This window comes from Babylonia areolata, chromosome 19 (genome assembly GCF_041734735.1).
Source record: "Babylonia areolata isolate BAREFJ2019XMU chromosome 19, ASM4173473v1, whole genome shotgun sequence".
Taxonomy (NCBI): Eukaryota; Metazoa; Mollusca; class Gastropoda; order Neogastropoda; family Buccinidae; genus Babylonia; species Babylonia areolata.
Window position 1 is genome coordinate 37,867,258 of NC_134894.1, and position 17,464 is coordinate 37,884,721.

At 43.8% G+C, this 17,464-nt stretch overlaps 1 protein-coding gene across 1 annotated transcript in view; it reads right to left on the reverse strand.

Moving 5' to 3' along the window:
* Window positions 1-466: 466 nt before the first annotated feature.
* LOC143294302 (uncharacterized) overlaps window positions 467-17,464 on the reverse strand; it is a 26,391-nt gene continuing 9,393 nt past the window's right edge. Inside the window, exons 2-4 of the mRNA XM_076605745.1 lie at window positions 7,064-7,805; window positions 3,602-3,871; window positions 467-3,170 (exon numbers count right to left, since the gene is read on the reverse strand). Coding sequence (XP_076461860.1) covers window positions 3,099-3,170; window positions 3,602-3,871; window positions 7,064-7,805 — 1,084 coding nt within the window. The 3' untranslated portion in view covers window positions 467-3,098. The remainder of the gene's footprint in view (window positions 3,171-3,601; window positions 3,872-7,063; window positions 7,806-17,464) is intronic.

A 17,464-nucleotide genomic window follows, 5' to 3' on the forward strand; every position in this document is an offset into this window, starting at 1 on the left:
GAGAGAGAGAGAGAGAGAGAGAGAGAGTCTACATGCTGGTACAGGATCGGGTTTCTTGAGAACGTGATCCGGTTGCGTTCTCAATGTTATAAATAGAAGATGTACCGCAGAGGTTTGTGAGGGACATCTGGATGATAGATCTCTCTCTCTCTCTCTCTCTCTCTCTCTCTCTGTGTGTGACTGTCTGTCTGTCTCTCGCTTGTTGCATGCATAAGAAATCACATTACAAACTTGTAAAAGTACACACGAGCAGCAAGAGAGAGAGAGAGAGAGAGAGAGAGAGAGAGAGAGAGAGAGAGAGAAAGAGAGAGAGAGAGAAAGAGAGAGAGAACGGCAAGAGGGTGGTAGATAGGTAGGTCAGAAATCTCACACGTGCGAAAAAACATACACATGTTTACACAAGAGACAGAACGACAAGATAATTTTCACTTCACCAAGTTGATGATAAAACACATAAGCTTAAATTTGAACTGACGATCATTGATCATTCTATGCTGCATGATTGTCTTTGTTTCGTCGACTCTCCCTCATCAAACGAAACACATCATCAAACACACACATAACTGACCAGTACACGACAAATTTATTGCTGCACTATCATTTCTTAGTTTCAGTCTTAATACCCGACACTCCCATTTTCTCTGGATAACCTTTGTAGCAAATAAAGAGAAAACGGGTTATAAATGATAAATTCAGAAAGGGTCAATTGTACCAGTGCTTTATACATATAAACAGGCCCGCAGATACACACACTGCAATTAATCATCACCAACAACATCAACAGCAACAACATAATCCGTCACAGTATCAACAATGAGGAAACGAAAGGAAGATAAGACAAACACTCCTCTCAACATCTGTATAATAGTTGTTCTTTATAATATAAAGATTTCACAATTTTTATTACCATCTATGTCATCATTCAACTGCCTACAAACAACAACCTGAAAATGTGTAGTCCGATAAAACAATCAAAACCCACAGTCCGAAAACAACAACACCATTCCAAATTCTGTGTGGATTTGACAATCTTACAGAATGGCTTTGGACCTCAAACCAGCCATATTTCCATCATCAACAGAACAGAAAGAAAACAAAAACGGGGAAAAAACTAAATAAATAACGAAAACGGGAAAATAAAACAATGGAAAAGTCATATGAAAGAACAACAACAAAAAAGCAAAACAGGCTACATCAGCATCATCACCCCTGAAATATCTGCTCACTTTATCAAAGCGCGACCAAAAATGTAGCGCTTTAGGCCTCCGTTTATAAGGTTCTATAATTTCCTGAGCCTGGATCAAAATTCATTTATACATCGTAAACATCACGAAAAGTTAGAACATAATTGCCATTCAGGATGTGCGTATCAGCTAAAGTGTAATTATACGGATATATACACATAAGGTTTATATGAATATAATCACAGCCATAGTCACATGATGGGTAATGTGCAGCAATATTCGTCTATCGAGGATCAGCACCGACGTGTTCTGATCACATCCTGCTAGAACTGTCATTCACGAGACAACGTTATTAAAAAACACCTCAGCTGCATTATTTATATACAACAATATACGTTAATTATCATACAGTGCTGTACATTCATTTCAATGGTCTGTCAATCACAGGACACGTAAAGCGGGTTTTTTTGTGGAGGGGTTTGGGGGAGGGGGGTGGGTGGCGTTACCAGTGGCTGGTGTTTACTGCTACTTCCTTAAACAGCAATGGAACAATCACGCTAGGAGAACTGGGCAAAGATCAGCAGTATTTTTTTTCAATCAAGCCATTCCGCTGTACAGAGCTGACTGGAAAAACAGAAACAGTGAAGGTCAATAACTAAAACCAAAAAACAAAACAAAAAAAAAACACACAAAAAAACCCCGGAAGACAAAAAAAAAAAAAAAAAAAAAAATCTGTGGCAATCACACGGTATAAAGTTCTCCCTTCTCGTTCACGATCATCAGATCAAATATCACCGCAAGACATGACTTGTTTGTTCGCTGGGAAACAAAACCTTTGAGATAAGCCACGGTTAGTGCACACATCTACCTTTGAGATACGCCGAAATTGCTCAGTGCCAGAAGATCGTGAATATTTGTGTTCTTCGTTTTTTTCCTTCTGTCCACTTCAAGCTTCCTCCTCGTTCTGAGTTGGCATGCGTTAGCTTCGTGAAATGAAACAATGCTGGGCACTGCTGGATCCCGCTCAGTTTCGTTGTTTAAACAGTATCTGATTTCATTTCACAATGTCACAATAATATTTACAGTGATTTCGACAGGACAATCGTGTGGATAGCATTTACAGACTGTTTTTTTCTTGCTGGACAGTTTTAAATGAAACTACACAAAAAAGAAGTTATAATATGAAATAAAATATATGAATTCGATTGTCAGACAATTTGCTTTCTTGTCTTTGTTCAGACTAGTTCCATTTTGGGAAAGGTGGTACAATGCTTGACATACGTGTTTTGAAGTCAAAATCATCGCAAGCAGGCTATCTTATAACTGCTCACTTCAGATCACATGTGATCAGATCTTTCTGGCGTCTTCGGATCTCACAATACACGAAACATGAGGTAGGCGTTTCGTTTCTTCATGATCACCTACCTGCCTTCTTCGTGATGACCAACAAATGTACAAAGATCAATTGAAGTCAGTTTTAAAGGCCATTTAATACACATCTCGTTCAGTCCAGGTGCTAAACTATGACAATAATAATCAGATGACTTTTTTTTTGTTCTGTGTGATTCAAGTTGTTGTTGTGTTTGTGTGCGTTTATCTTTAGAGTCAGCCACATCACATGTTGCGAAGTAATAAGGTCGTTGGTGCGTGCGTGTGTGTGTGTGTGTGTGTGTGTGTGTGTGTGTGTGTGTGTGTGTGTGCGCGCGCGTGTGTGCGTGCGTGTGTGCGTGTGTGTGTGCGTGCGTGTGTGTCTGTGTGTGTGCGCGTCCGTGCATCCGTCCGTGGACGTATGAGTGGATGGATGTGTCCTCTCTTTTTCTCTCTTTTTTTCCCCCATCCACTGAAAGAGCTTTCCCAAGCATTCGCGCAGTGAAGAGGAGTCCCAGTGACTGGCAGCAAGCAAGTCCCCCATCTTCACACCCGGCAGTCGGTCAGCAGCTGACCAGCCACACGAAGGTCATCGTAAGGCACAAACAGGTCTTCCTCCTGCAACACACAAGGGAACAGTTCTTTCAATATGCTATGTAAGTCACGTTATTTTAGCTTATCATGGGCTTAAGTTGTGTGTGTGTGTGTGTGTGTGTGTGTGTGTGTGTGTGTGTGTGTGTGTGTGTTTGTATGTGTGTGCGTCTGTGCGCGCGCGCGCGTGTGTGTATCTATGTGTCCGTCAGTGCGCGCGCACGAGCGTACGTGTGTACCAGTGTATATTCGCGTTGCGTATGCATTGTCAGAACACACACACACACACACACACACACACACACACACACACACACACACACACACAGAGCACAAAACAACAAAAAACAAACGAAACGAAATAAAAGAAAGAAAAATCACACACACAAAAACACCTCCCCTACACATAAACACCATTCCCAACACACACTACTTAACCAACAACACCACCACCTCACCATGTCCTCCTCGGAGAAGCTGTCGCTGCTGCTGTAGTAGCCGCCGCCGTGGTGGTGGATGCTGTCGGACCAGCGGGCCCCGCGCACGTGCAGCAGCTCCACCAGCTCCAGGTGGTGGCGCCCCCTGGCCAGCTGCAGCGCCGTCTGCTGGGCGAAGTTGGTGGCGTTGATGTGCAGCTGGGGGTGAAGGAGGAGGGCGGAGAGGACGGGGGAGCTGGGGCAGGGGGTGTCCACGGCCAGGTGCAGGGCCGTCCGCCCGCTCTTGCCGTCCTGTCAGTGGAAACATATACATGTATATCGACTCAGGTTATAAAGCTCTCACAGCTTCTGCCGTCCTGTCAGTGGAGACATATACATGTATATCGACTCAGGTTATAATGCTCTCACAGCTTTTGCCGTCCTGTCAGTGGAAACATATACATGTATATCGACTCAGGTTATAATGCTCTCACAGCTTCTGCCGTCCTGTCAGTGGAAACATATACATGTATATCGACTCAGGTTATAAAGCTCTCACAGCTTCTGCCGTCCTGTCAGTGGAAACATATACATGTATATCGACTCAGGTTATAAAGCTGCCACAGCTTTTGCCGTCATGTCAGTGGAAACATATACATGTATATCGACTCAGGTTATAATGCTCCCACAGCTTTTGCCATCTTGTCAGTGGAGACATATACATGTATATCGACTCAGGTTATAAAGTTCCCACAGCTTTTGCCATCATGTCAGTGGAAACTGACATATACATCAGTGTATATCGACTCAGGTTATAAAACTTTCACAGCTTTGCCGTCCTGTCAGTGGAAACATATACATGTATATCGACTCAGGTTATAAAGCTTTCACAGCTTCTGCCGTCCTGTCAGTGGAAACATATACATGTATATCGACTCAGGTTATAAAGCTCTCACAGCTTCTGCCGTCCTGTCAGTGAAAACATATACATGTATATCGACTCAGGTTATAATGCTCCCACAGCTTTTGCCGTCATGTCAGTGGAAACATATACATGTATATCGACTCAGGTTATAATGCTCCCACAGCTTTTGCCATCTTGTCAGTGGAGACATATACATGTATATCGACTCAGGTTATAAAGTTCCCACAGCTTTTGCCATCATGTCAGTGGAAACTGACATATACATCAGTGTATATCGACTCAGGTTATAAAACTTTCACAGCTTTGCCGTCCTGTCAGTGGAAACATATACATGTATATCGACTCAGGTTATAAAGCTTTCACAGCTTCTGCCGTCCTGTCAGTGGAAACATATACATGTATATCGACTCAGGTTATAAAGCTCTCACAGCTTCTGCCGTCCTGTCAGTGAAAACATATACATGTATATCGACTCAGGTTATAATGCTCCCACAGCTTTTGCCATCTTGTCAGTGGAGACATATACATGTATATCGACTCAGGTTATAAAGCTCCCACAGCTTTTGCCATCATGTCAGTGGAAACTGACATATACATCAGTGTATATCGACTCAGGTTATAAAACTTTCACAGCTTTGCCGTCCTGTCAGTGGAAACATATACATGTATATCGACTCAGGTTATAAAGCTTTCACAGCTTCTGCCGTCCTGTCAGTGGAAACATATATTTTACATGTATATCGACTCTGGTTATAAAGCGCAAACAGCTTTTGCCGTCCTGTCAGTGGAAACATACGCATGTATGTATTATTGACTTTGGTTAATCAATAAAGGTCTCATAATTACGCAGCTAGCCGAAAACGGAATATGGCTGCCTACATGGCGGGGTTAAAAAAAAGAAAAAAAAACACACAAAAAACAACGGCCATGCACGTAAAAGCCTTCTCGTGTACATATGAGTGAACGTGGGAGTTGCAGTCCACGAACGAAGAAGAAGAAGACATAGGTTAATAAAGCATTCACATGCAGCGTGCCCGTCCTGTGGAACATACGTGTATATTGACTTAGGTTAATAAAGCTCTCACGTGCAACGCGACTTAGTATATAAAGGTCTTACATGCAACGCGACTTAGGTTAATACAGGTGTCACATGAAGCGCGACAGGTTAATAAAGGTCTCACATGCACTGAGCGTACCCGTACTGTTGAACATACATGTATAGTGACTTAGGTTAATAAAGCTCTCATAGCTTTTGCAGTCCTGTGGACAACACGCATGTATATTGACTCAGGTTGATAAAGGTCTCTCACATGCAGCGCGCCCGCTCTTACCGTCCTGTGGAACATACATGCACACTGACTCTGGTTAATAAAAGTCTCATATGCAACCTTTTTTTTCTGGCCATCAGGGGCCCAGTGATTTTCATATATACACTGTATATCTTGTCAGGGAGCGAAATGCACGATTTTTGTGTGCTCCCTTCTGATTGGTTGGACGGGAGAATCGGAAGTTGGGATGAGGAGTCAACGGTTCGACTTCACTTTCTGGCTTGAAGAGAGAGAGAGAGAGAGAGAGATGCGAGCATGAAATTTGCAGAGAAAATGCTGTAGGATGAAAGCAGGATGAATGTCTCTAAAATTTGAGGTGCCAGACTTTGAGTACCAGCGACCCTCCTTGTGTTATTTTGTTTAGCTGGCTCCCGCCTCATGATTCAAAATGCAAGTTTTTGTTCTTCGTCTGAGCTCGTCTTTTATTGTTATGTCTAGATCTAAAGTGATGTTGAATTTTTGAAGTAGGTTAGGAATTGAACTGAATGAGAGAGCGTTAGGCCGGTGGTAAGAATGTGTTCGTGATTATATTTGTTGTGGGAAAGGGATTCCGGAAGAATAAATGTGCAAGAAAGGAAGATGAAAATGATTTCGTTATTGTCCTTGATAGGAATTGGTAGCGGAAGGTGTGAGCCTGGGTATGTGTTCCATTTTTTATATGTAACAGAAATCTTATTCGTGACATATCTAGGGGGCTCAGCACAGGAGGGCAGGGGCCCAATTCCGTTTTAACCTTTCTCAACCGAAGTCAGGTACCCTTTCACACCTGGCCGGGTGAGTGAGGAAAATCGAAGTAAAGTTCCTTCCCACGAAAGGACAAAACAGACACCATGCCGAAACGGCCGCAGACACCAGACCGAACGTCCTACGCCTAACCAATTATGCCACAGCACCTCCGTTATGACTGACTGACTGGATGGATGGATGCATATATATATATATATATATTGTTTTCTTTTTGTTTTGTTTGTTTCTTTGTTAAATAAATGAAAACTGATGTCTTTTTTTTTTTTTTTTTTTTTACAACAGCTGTAATAGCACAGAGGTCCATCCATCATTTTTTTTTTTTTTTGTTGTTGCAAGAACTGAAGTTTTGGAAAAGACAAGAAAAGCATACCAGCCGACAGGTTTAGTCTGAAGTGTCCACAGAGACAGGCGTGCACGCACACACATACAGACACACACACACACACACACACACACACACACGCGCGCGCGCACACACACACACACACACACACACACACTCACCCTGGCGTTCACATCAGCTCCGTGCTGCAACAGCAGCGCCACCAGGTCAGCGTTCCCGTGCAACACCGCCAGGTGCAAGCAGGTGAACCCTTCATAGTTCTTCACGCACAGCGCCGCCTTCACCTCCCTCTCCCTCCTCGATCCCCGCTCCGCCTCTCCCTCCTCATCCTTGCCCACCCCAACCACGTCATCACCGGTCAGCGTGTCCCCACCATCACTATCACCACCACTTTCCAGTTCGTCAAGTCCAGTCGTTTCCACGTCACCCCATCCTCGACTTCTTCCTCCTCCTCTTCCCTCTTCCTTCCCTCGCGAGGAGAGACTTTCTTCTGCAGATATCTCGTTCCGAGGACACACTGTCTCCTGCATGGGGAGATGATTCAGCCGCTTCTTTTCCCTTCCATGCCCAACATGGGAGTCTGTGTCTGTGTCCCCGGAAGAACGACCGACAACCTCAGCCTCCTCCTCCTCCTTCTCGCTCTCCAGCAGCACTCTCAGCACGTGCGGGTCGTTCCGCAGACAGGCCGTGTGCAGAGGGGTGTTGCCGCGGCAGTCCTGAAGGCGGAGCGAGGCCCCCAGGGCTCTGAGGACGGCCGTGGCCCGGCCGTTGGCCGTGAGGACGGCCAGGTGCAGCGGGGTCTGGTACAGACGGTTGCGGCGGTTCACCTGTCCTCGGAGACCCAGCAGGCGGACCAGCTGGGCGAGGTGAGTGACGGTCTGCAGCACTGCCAGGTGCAGCAACCTGACAGAGAGAGATTCGTCATAATTTCACTGAAGAGAGAGAAAGAGAAAGGTAGGACTAAGAGACAGTAAACTAATATCAGCTGTGGATGGATCTCTCTCTCTCTCTCTCTCTCTCTCTATATATATATATATATATATATATATGTATATATATATATATATATATGTTTGTGTGTAGAGTGTGTATGTGTGTGCATGCATGCACCGCTGTTTCAATAGCACGCATGCACTTGCATATGCACTCACACACGTGCAAACACATGCATACACACACAAACACACACGCACAGACGCACGCACGCATGCGCGCGCGCACACACACACACAAACACGCACATCCTCGCGACACAAAGACTGGCTATGCGACCATTCTAAAGTGATTCTTGTGTTAATCAGTAGTCGACAACTATGTGAGTAAGCGATAAGGAAGAGAGGGTGATGAGACCGCAGACAGAGAGAGAGAGAGAGAGAGAGAGAGAGAGAGAGAGAGAGAGAACAGAAGACAGAAAGTCAGACAGGCAGGCAGACAGAAGGTGACGATGGTTTAACACCCAATGCCTTCACGCAGTCCACAGACTGGGAAACAATGAGATGTAGTGTGGGTTTTAACATGCGAAGTGCTGAAGTGAGAGAGGTATAGGAGGGCGGGGGCGCGGGGGAGGGGGGAGGGGGCGGGCGGGGAGTCCACTTCTTCTTCTTACCCCTCTCTCCCATCCACCACCCCCACCTCCATCCCCCGCCTTCCCCCATACCTCCGACCCCCGCCCATTTTTTAAACCCTCGGCCAAGTGCTCGTAAAGTGGGTTTTTCCATTCTTATGAATCACAGTCTAGACTCGCCACCACTACATGGCTGTGCTATGATCATCGTCTTTCTTTTGCGGATTTTTTTTTTTTTTTTGTTGAAACTTTATACTTATTTCACGGTTTGACATTGGGGAAATGTCACAAACAGGATGTTTACTGTATGGTACATGCACACACACACACACACACACACACACACACACACACACACACATATATATATATATATATATATATTATTGAGTTAGTTAGTTATACGCATTGGACATCCCAAATATATATATTTAATATGGGATGTCCAACAATGCGAATATTTATGCTACCGGGTCAGTGATAGTAATGATTGGTATTCAGGATGTTTACAAAAGAGAATAAATTATTATTTTATATTTCCAGGTGATTTAATGAATGTGGATTAATCGCATTTGTAAACTAGGAGTAGCCAGCAGTAAACGCCGAATATAACACTGTATGTCATCGTGATTTCAACATCGACAAGAAGGACAATAATAGAAACAAGAAGACAAAACAGTAAGACAACAAATAAAACAAACAAAAATAAAGGGAAAAAAACGAAAAGAAAAAGACACTGTTAATGTCAGAGAAAATATAATTTCTCTGAGCAAATAAACAACCCCAAAAGTGGGCTTCGAGGAAGTTTCTCAGGCATATAATATGCAATCTATAACGGTGATCTCCACAGTTGATATCAAAAACATTTTGTTCACGGTCTGTCTTAGTCCTCCCCTCTTTCTGTTTCTTTATTTGATATACAAGGAAAGAAGGATTTGCGTTGCATGCACCTTTCGATGACAGCAAATGGGGTCTTTTAAATTGTGTCTAAAGGAGAGAGGGGGAGGAGACACACACACACACACACACACACACACACACACACACACACAGAGCGAGCGAGAGAGAGAGAGAGAGAGAGAGAGAGAGAGAGAGAGACTCAGAGACAGACAGAGAGACAGAGATATTGGGGCCACTTTTAATGCCCCACATAACTGTAAATTCATCCCATGAGTGCTGGTCAGATATAACGGAGATGGCAGTGAGATCCTTCACCACGGTAAAAGATTCAGAAAATGCCACCAACAGTTAAGTGGCGTTCTAAATCTCAGCGGGATGAAAAGCGCCCAAGCTATTGACTTCCACGCGCGCGCGCGCACACACACAAACACACACACACGCAAACACACAAACAAACACACACACTAGATAGATGGATAGATAGACAGATACACACACACACACACACACACACACACACACACACACACACACAAACACACACACACACACACAAACACACACACACATACAGAGTGAATAGACGTTAAACTAAAGAAAGAAAACACACACACGATAGATAGACAGACAGACAGACAGACAGACAGACAGACAGACAGATAGATAGATAGATAGATAGGTTTGGCATCAGTCTCGGGAGACTGCTTGTAGAGATTCGCTGTGGGTGGTGCGTTCAGCTGATACAGCGTCGGGTATGTAATGGCTGGTCATGGGATTGACAGTACCTCCCACACCGCGCACAGGTAAAATGTGTGTGTGTGTGTGTGTGTGTGTGTCTGTATCTCTCTTTGTGTGTGTGTGTGTGTGTGTGTGTGTATGTGTCTGTATCTCTGTGTGTGTGTGTGTGTGTGTGTCGGCGTGTGTGTGGCTGTGTCAGTGTACGCGTGCGCGTGAGCGCAAGCAGACAGGCGCCTGCGCACAAAGAAGTTCGAAGATTACATGTTAATTTTACATCAAAGATGTTCACTGCAGCAGGAATTAATCATAGACGACGCATGGTAAAGGCAGACATCGTCTAAATTACTTTATGCTCCTGTGGAGAAGAGTTCGCACACGCACGCACGCACACACACATGTACGCACGCAGGCACGCACGCATGTACACATACGCGCACGCACGCGGTCTTTACCATATCTCCACCAAACACAGAGGAACAGACAGACAACAAAGACACACACACACACACACACACACACGGTCCGCACCCTATCTCTACCTAACACCCCCCTACTCCGCACCCAAACACGCACACACACACACACACACACACACACACACACACACATACACACACGGTCCCCACCCTATCTCTACCTAACACCCCTCTACCCCGCCCCCAAGCACACACACACACACACGCGCGCGCGCGCGCGCATATGCGCGCGCTCGGCTAACGCCAGTTCACTTACCCAACGACACAGCCACACCGCACAGACCTATTCTATTGTGTTGTGTGGACTTTCCCAGACGATAGGCTCCAGAGGCTCGAGAGATCTAAAAAAGCAAGATGTCAGAAGGTAACAATTTCCGCCAGCTATCACAGAACAGGGGTTGTGGGTGTGGTGTGTGGGGTGTGGGGTGTAGTGGGAGAGGCGAGGGGGTATAGGGGTGGGGTGGGTGGGGTGTGTTTCCTCTACGTGCGCCACCTGATCTTGTTCAAAGCCTGTCCGTTTGATCTTGCAGGTGTAGCTCCGTCGCTGTGTCTTTGATGTCGTCGCTTTTCGAGAGGGGGGAAGTTGGCTGGCAAGATTGTCCCCGATCCGGAAGGATTCCACAGAGGAGGGAGAGAAGTGGAGGGAGAGGTGTACGTGCGGGGACGGGGACGGGAGATTGGGGAGCGTGGGTGGGTGGGAGGGAGGGAGGATGGAGGTGGGGGCCGACGAGAGCGAAGGGAGAGAGAGAGAAGGGACTCGAGCGAAGGAAGGAAATTGATAGATAGATATACAGACAGACAGACCGACAGATAGATAGATAGATAGACAGATAGACCGATTGATAGATAGATAGGTACACAGACATGTAAGTAGATAGATAAATAGAGAGAGGTTGGGGGTGGGGGGGGGGGGTGGGGTGAGGAGGAAGATTGTTTGGATGATGTCCCTCACTTCCCGAAATGAAATAAGATAAAATAGATTAAATTGAAATAAACAAAATAACATATTCAAAAAGATAGTCAATAATAATTGGAATCGAAGCGTCAGCGTTCAACATCGGCCAGTTGGCGAGTTGCCACAACATGATTTTTCTGTGTTTGATACAGAGCTGATTTGGGGAGCATGAGCAGCAATGCATGACTTATTATGTCCAGCAAGGGCCTGATTTCCAACGACGGTCAATACAGCGGCAATGTGTGATTGTCCTTCTATTTCGTCAGACACAGAAATGATATTTTTTTATGATTGTTTATTTATTTATTCTATCTATCTATTATCTATTTATATCTATTTTTTAGTCGCAGTCGAAGCAGAACTGGAAAATGTAAATGTAAATGTGGAGCCCTTAGGTAGGCTACAGTCGCGGCATCCCTGCTCTAGGATAAAGAAACGCTCTTTCTTTAACCATGTAAATAATATCAGAAGAAGAAAAAATTACTGCTCTTCTTCTGCTCCCGAACTTGATAACAATCTTCGATCCCGAAAGAATGATACAATTTTTTAAAATAATGTTATCATCAATAAAGAAAAACAATATACATGTCCTGGTTATCATCGATGTTCACACTTACCAAATCTATATCATGCTTGTTTGGGTACAATGTCCACCCGCTACTGACATGGTAAGACCATTTTGTAATCAAAACAATGGTCTTGTTGTTGTTGTTGTTGTTGTTGATGATGATGATGATGATAAGTTTGGATTTCTGTCGTTCGTTTGGTTGTATTATATAATTATTAAAAAAAAAAAAAAAAAAAAAAAAAAAAAACACCACCAAACAACAACCCCGTTCTACAGCAAGAGAACCACTTGACCTTCAGGACGAGTGCCAGTCAATAAAATCATCACTTCTCTTTCTTCTTCTTCTTCTTCTTCTTCTTCGTTTTTTCACCATCAGTCTACAGCCCGACTGCATCAGCTCAGTCCGACCATCAAGTCCACAGAAATAGAATCCAAGAGAAAAACGACTACGTACAAAACCCAAGGCAACAATGGTAACCGAAACATTCTCGCGAATTATTATCAACTTCAACAACGTTTAGGCAAACGCTTAAACTCTTCTGCGTTCCAGATATTCAAAACTGATACACTCAGTACTAAAATGCAGCTTCATTACAGTATCAGTTCAGATCTTAAACAACTGCAGCTGATTATGTGATTTCGCAAAATGTTTGCTGGTGTTGTACATGTGTGCGTAATGTGACACCTTGATTTAAAATATTGTTAGACTGCTTAAAAAAAATCATATGTCTATGTTTAATTTTAATATATATATATATATATATATATATATATGTATGCATGTATACATATACATAAATACATACATATATATATACCTATATATATGTTGGTGTGTGTGTGTGTGTGTGTGTGTGTGTGTGTGTGCGATATGCCTATCCTGTACCTGTGTTTATTGCTTGTGCATGGCTGTGCTTTTTGTATGTGTGGTTTACTTTGTTAACAATAAAGCATGTTTTGTTGTTGTTTTTTTACGTAGCCATTAAAAAAGTAATCAATGTCTGCGATTCTCGTGTTTGTGAGTTTTATGTCACCCATGATTTTATATATTCTTTATTATATTCTCTGTGCGTTCCCAGCAACTGGTGATTCAACCAAAAAATATGTTCTTACTTTTACATATGTCTTTAGTGTGTCAATGGCTTTGTTCAACGTTACCGTGAAAACACACACACACACACACTCACACACACACACACACACACACGCACACGCACGCGCGCGCGCACACACACACACACACACACACACACACACACAGCGAAATAATTACGGTCGAAAAGAAAACACACAGAGTAAAGATGAGCGTGAAACACTCACTCAAAAAACAAGAAAAAATAACCCACAAAACACACACACAACACACACACACACACACACACACGCACGCACACACAACCCCGAAGACAAAAATAGGAAGATGAGTTGGCATCATCATCAGTGCACACGCATCTTGTAATGCCGTTCCGAGGCTTCACGTGAACACTGGCAGCAGCTGGGAGTGTTTTTCACGACCTGCAAATTAAAGGGGGAGGGGGGTAGGTAGGGGTGCCGCTGATCTATTTCGCGCGGAGGCTCTCCAGTACGCTCAAGAACTGCTATAAATAGCTTCGTGTTTTCCCTTGTTACGTCAAACCACCGGGGACTTTACTGGGGGATTTTTGGAGAAAAAAAAAGGGGGGTTCATTTGACAGTACCCTCAAAAAATAAAAGTCAAAAGGGTAATTTTACGTACTGTATAATTTTACAACAATTTCTTACATAATAATAATAATAATAATATCTATCTATCTATCTAGCTATCTATCTAGCTATCTATATGACATACTGTCTAAAAACCTAAAAACTAATGTACACAAAAATCATGCATCAAATAAAAAACTTTTTTTTTTTTCTAAAAAAAAAAAAAAAAAAAAAAAAAGACGTACTGGTTAAACCCACTTACGCCTACTTCCTTTTCCCCATACCTTGCAAAAAAAAAAAAAAAAAAAATAAAATAAAATAAAATAAAATAAACAGCAACAAGACAACAAAAACCGTCCTAGTTAGGCATATGGAACAAACTAGCAAAGCAGCGAAAAAGAAGAGACTGTTACCATCACAGCTTATAATTATTTGACCTCCAGCCAAGTGCTGCATAGAGAAGAAACAGGATGCGGTTTTTAGTCGTAGAAGAAAGGACTTTATATCATAACTTCCGCGTTTTAATTGCATTTGTGTGTGATAAAGATAATAACAACAACAATGAGGATGATGATACTACTACTACTACTACTACTACTATTAATAATAATAATAATAATAATGATAACAATTGATGATCATTTCGCAACACTGAAGCAAAGAGACACAGGAAACGTTTATACACTACACCTGCTTCTGAAATCGTTTGGCATTTTAGAAGAAGAAGAAGAAGAACTTGAAACAAAAGAAGAAAAAAAAAAGAAAGCGTGGGTTTTAACAAGCAAACGTGGGCAAGAAGAAGGAGGAGAAGAAGAAATAAAGAAATTAATCAAAGAGAAAAGAAAAAGAAAGAACGAAAAAAAGTCCGTGCGGGAGAGAGGCGGAGGAAGTGTGTGTGGGTAAGAGGGGGTGGTGGTGGTGACAAAACCCAAAACATGGGCACGATCCTAAAAACAAAAGAAAAAAACCAAACCCGCGTCGCTCTCTGTGTCCATGGGGAATGATGAGAGAGCTAGAGGTCAGAGAGAGAGAGAGGGGGCAGGAAGCGAGGGAGAGAGACAGATAGAGGAGACACCGAGAGAGAAAGAGACAGAGACAGAGAGAACGAGAGAGAGATGGGGGAGGGTAGGGAGAGAGACAGAGAAAGAGAGAGAGAGAGAGAGAGAGAGAGAGAGAGAGAGAGAGAGAGAGAGAGAGAGAGACGGAGAAACCGACGTATTTCCCAGTCTCTTGTTAGGGCAATGCCCTGTATAGTGCTGATGACAAGGTTGGGAAACAGGAGCGGAACACACACACACACACACACACACACACACACACACACACACACATTCTCTCTCTCTCTCCCCCCCCCCCCTCTCTCTCTGTGTGAGGGAAAATTCTGGACCTATTTCTACGAGCGATCAAAGCTATCCGCATCCGATATGACTTTTTAAAAAAAAGGAGGAAAAAAAGCAGAAAAAAAGCAACCGACTGAGATTGGAAAGGGGATGTTTTGGAAGCAAGCATGTGATAATGTTTGATGATAGCACGGGTGATTTGGGAGTGGGAGATCGTGTGTATGTGTGTGTGTGTGTGTGTGTGTGTGTGTGTGTGTGTGTGTGTGTGTGTGTAGCTGTGTGTGTGTGTGTGTGTGTGTGTGTGTGTAGCTGTGTGTGTGCGTGTAGCTGTGTGTGTTTTGGGAGTAGCGTTACCACTTGAAGCGTTATATATATGTTGCGACTACCTACCTGACAGGTGTATATTAGGAGTGTCTGGCGGTGTCTGTGTCTCCACTCTCTGTACCTATCTTCCTCGCTGCCCTTCTCTCTATCAGATACACGCACACGCATAGCCACGTATTTCTAACAGTCCCTTTCACACACACACACACACACACACACACACACACACACACACACACACACACACACACACGCACGCACACACGCACACAAAGACTATAAAGCATCAATGTTCTACGGCCAGCATATGTTCGATTTGCTTTATAATCATTATTCGACAAATGTAACCAAACGTCAACACTAAAACACTTGCTGCTCAGCATTAGTTTTCGACCGACGTAGCTTACATCTTGAATAAAATATTGAGTTAATTCCCAGTCCCCACCCCCTCCCCCCGAGCAGAAATATCACACTATAGAAAACAAAAATAACAATAACAACAAATCAAAGTATCAACAACGACAAAGAGAGAGAGAGAGAGAGAGAGAGAGAGAGAGAGAGAGAGAGAGAGAGAGAGAGAGAGAGAGAGAGAGAGAGAGAGAGAGAGAGAGAGAGAGAGAGAGAGAGAGAAAGAAAAGGAAAAGGAGAAGAAAAAAAAGTTTAAAAAACAAAAACGCCAAAAAGAAACAAGCACAGAACACCTACTTGGCTTGCCGTCACTGACAGAAAATCCAAAAAAAAACTTTTAGTGGGGATTTCCAAAAGCGAGACCGAAAAGTAAAAGTATGCGTATGCGTGCGTGCGCGCGTGTGTGTGTGTTTTGTGTTTGTATATATATATATATATATATATATATATATATATATATATATATATATATATATATATATATATATATATATGTGTGTGTGTGTGTGTGTGTGTGTGTGTGTATGGGACAGCGTGGAGTGAGTGTATGTGTGGGGCGGGGGAAGGGAAGTCCCTGGGGGTCTATGTGTGTCTGGAGTGCCAGTGTATGCGTGCGTCAGTGTGTGTGTGTGTGTGTGTGTGTGTGTGTGTGTGTGTGTGTGTGTGTGTGTGTGTGTGAGTGTGTGTACGTGTGCGGCACGCGCGTGTGTGTTTTGCATAAATGAGTGCAAACGCGCGCGCTGTGCGTGCGTGTATGTGTGTGTATGGGCAGGCGTGTGTGCGTGCGCGCGCGCAATCGAGTGTGTGTGTGTGTGTGTGTGTGTGTGTGTGTGTGTGTGTGCGTGTGTGTGTGCGTGGAAGATGGGTGGGTTGGGGTGGAGTGGAGTGTTTTGACGAGCGCTGACAGGAAGCTGAGAGGTGGGATAGGAGTGCAGAATGGGCAGTGCGCATCAGTCTGCCCCCCCCCCTCCCTCCCCCAAACCCCTCCTACCAACCCCCTCCTTTCTATCTGTCTCTCTTTTTCTGTCTCTCTGAGTCTCTCTCTCTCTCTCTCTCTCTCTCTTTCTATGTCTCTCTGTGTTTCTCCTTCTCTCTCTCCTCTCCACTTCTTTCCTCCTCCTCCTCCTTGTGCAGTGTAGACGGGTTTACTTCCACATTAAACTCTTTCAGAGCTGAAAGAAAAAAAAACGTGAGGTTCAGGCGGCGAGAGAAGCTACTGGGAAGCGTGGTTTCCCAACCCACACATTTATCCCATTACAAGAAAAAGAGAAGAAGAGGAAAGATGCGTGATACCTTGTTAAAAGAAAAGTGTGAGCAAAAAAAAAAAAAAAGTCAAAACCACAAAAAAATACTCAACAGAAAAACGGAGAAAGAGAGATTAGATTGAAGCGCAGAGAGAGACAGAGACAGGCAGAGAGAGAGAGAGAGAGAGAGAGAGAGAGAGAGAGAGAGAGAGAGAGAGAGAGAGAGAGAGAGTTTCCTACCGTATGTATTTTCCAGTCTGCTGTTGGCACCGAACGAACTCTGATATTGGCGCTTTGAAGATACAGTGCAATGCAATGCAATGTAATGCAATGCAATGAAAAATAGGACAGTACGTTCGGTG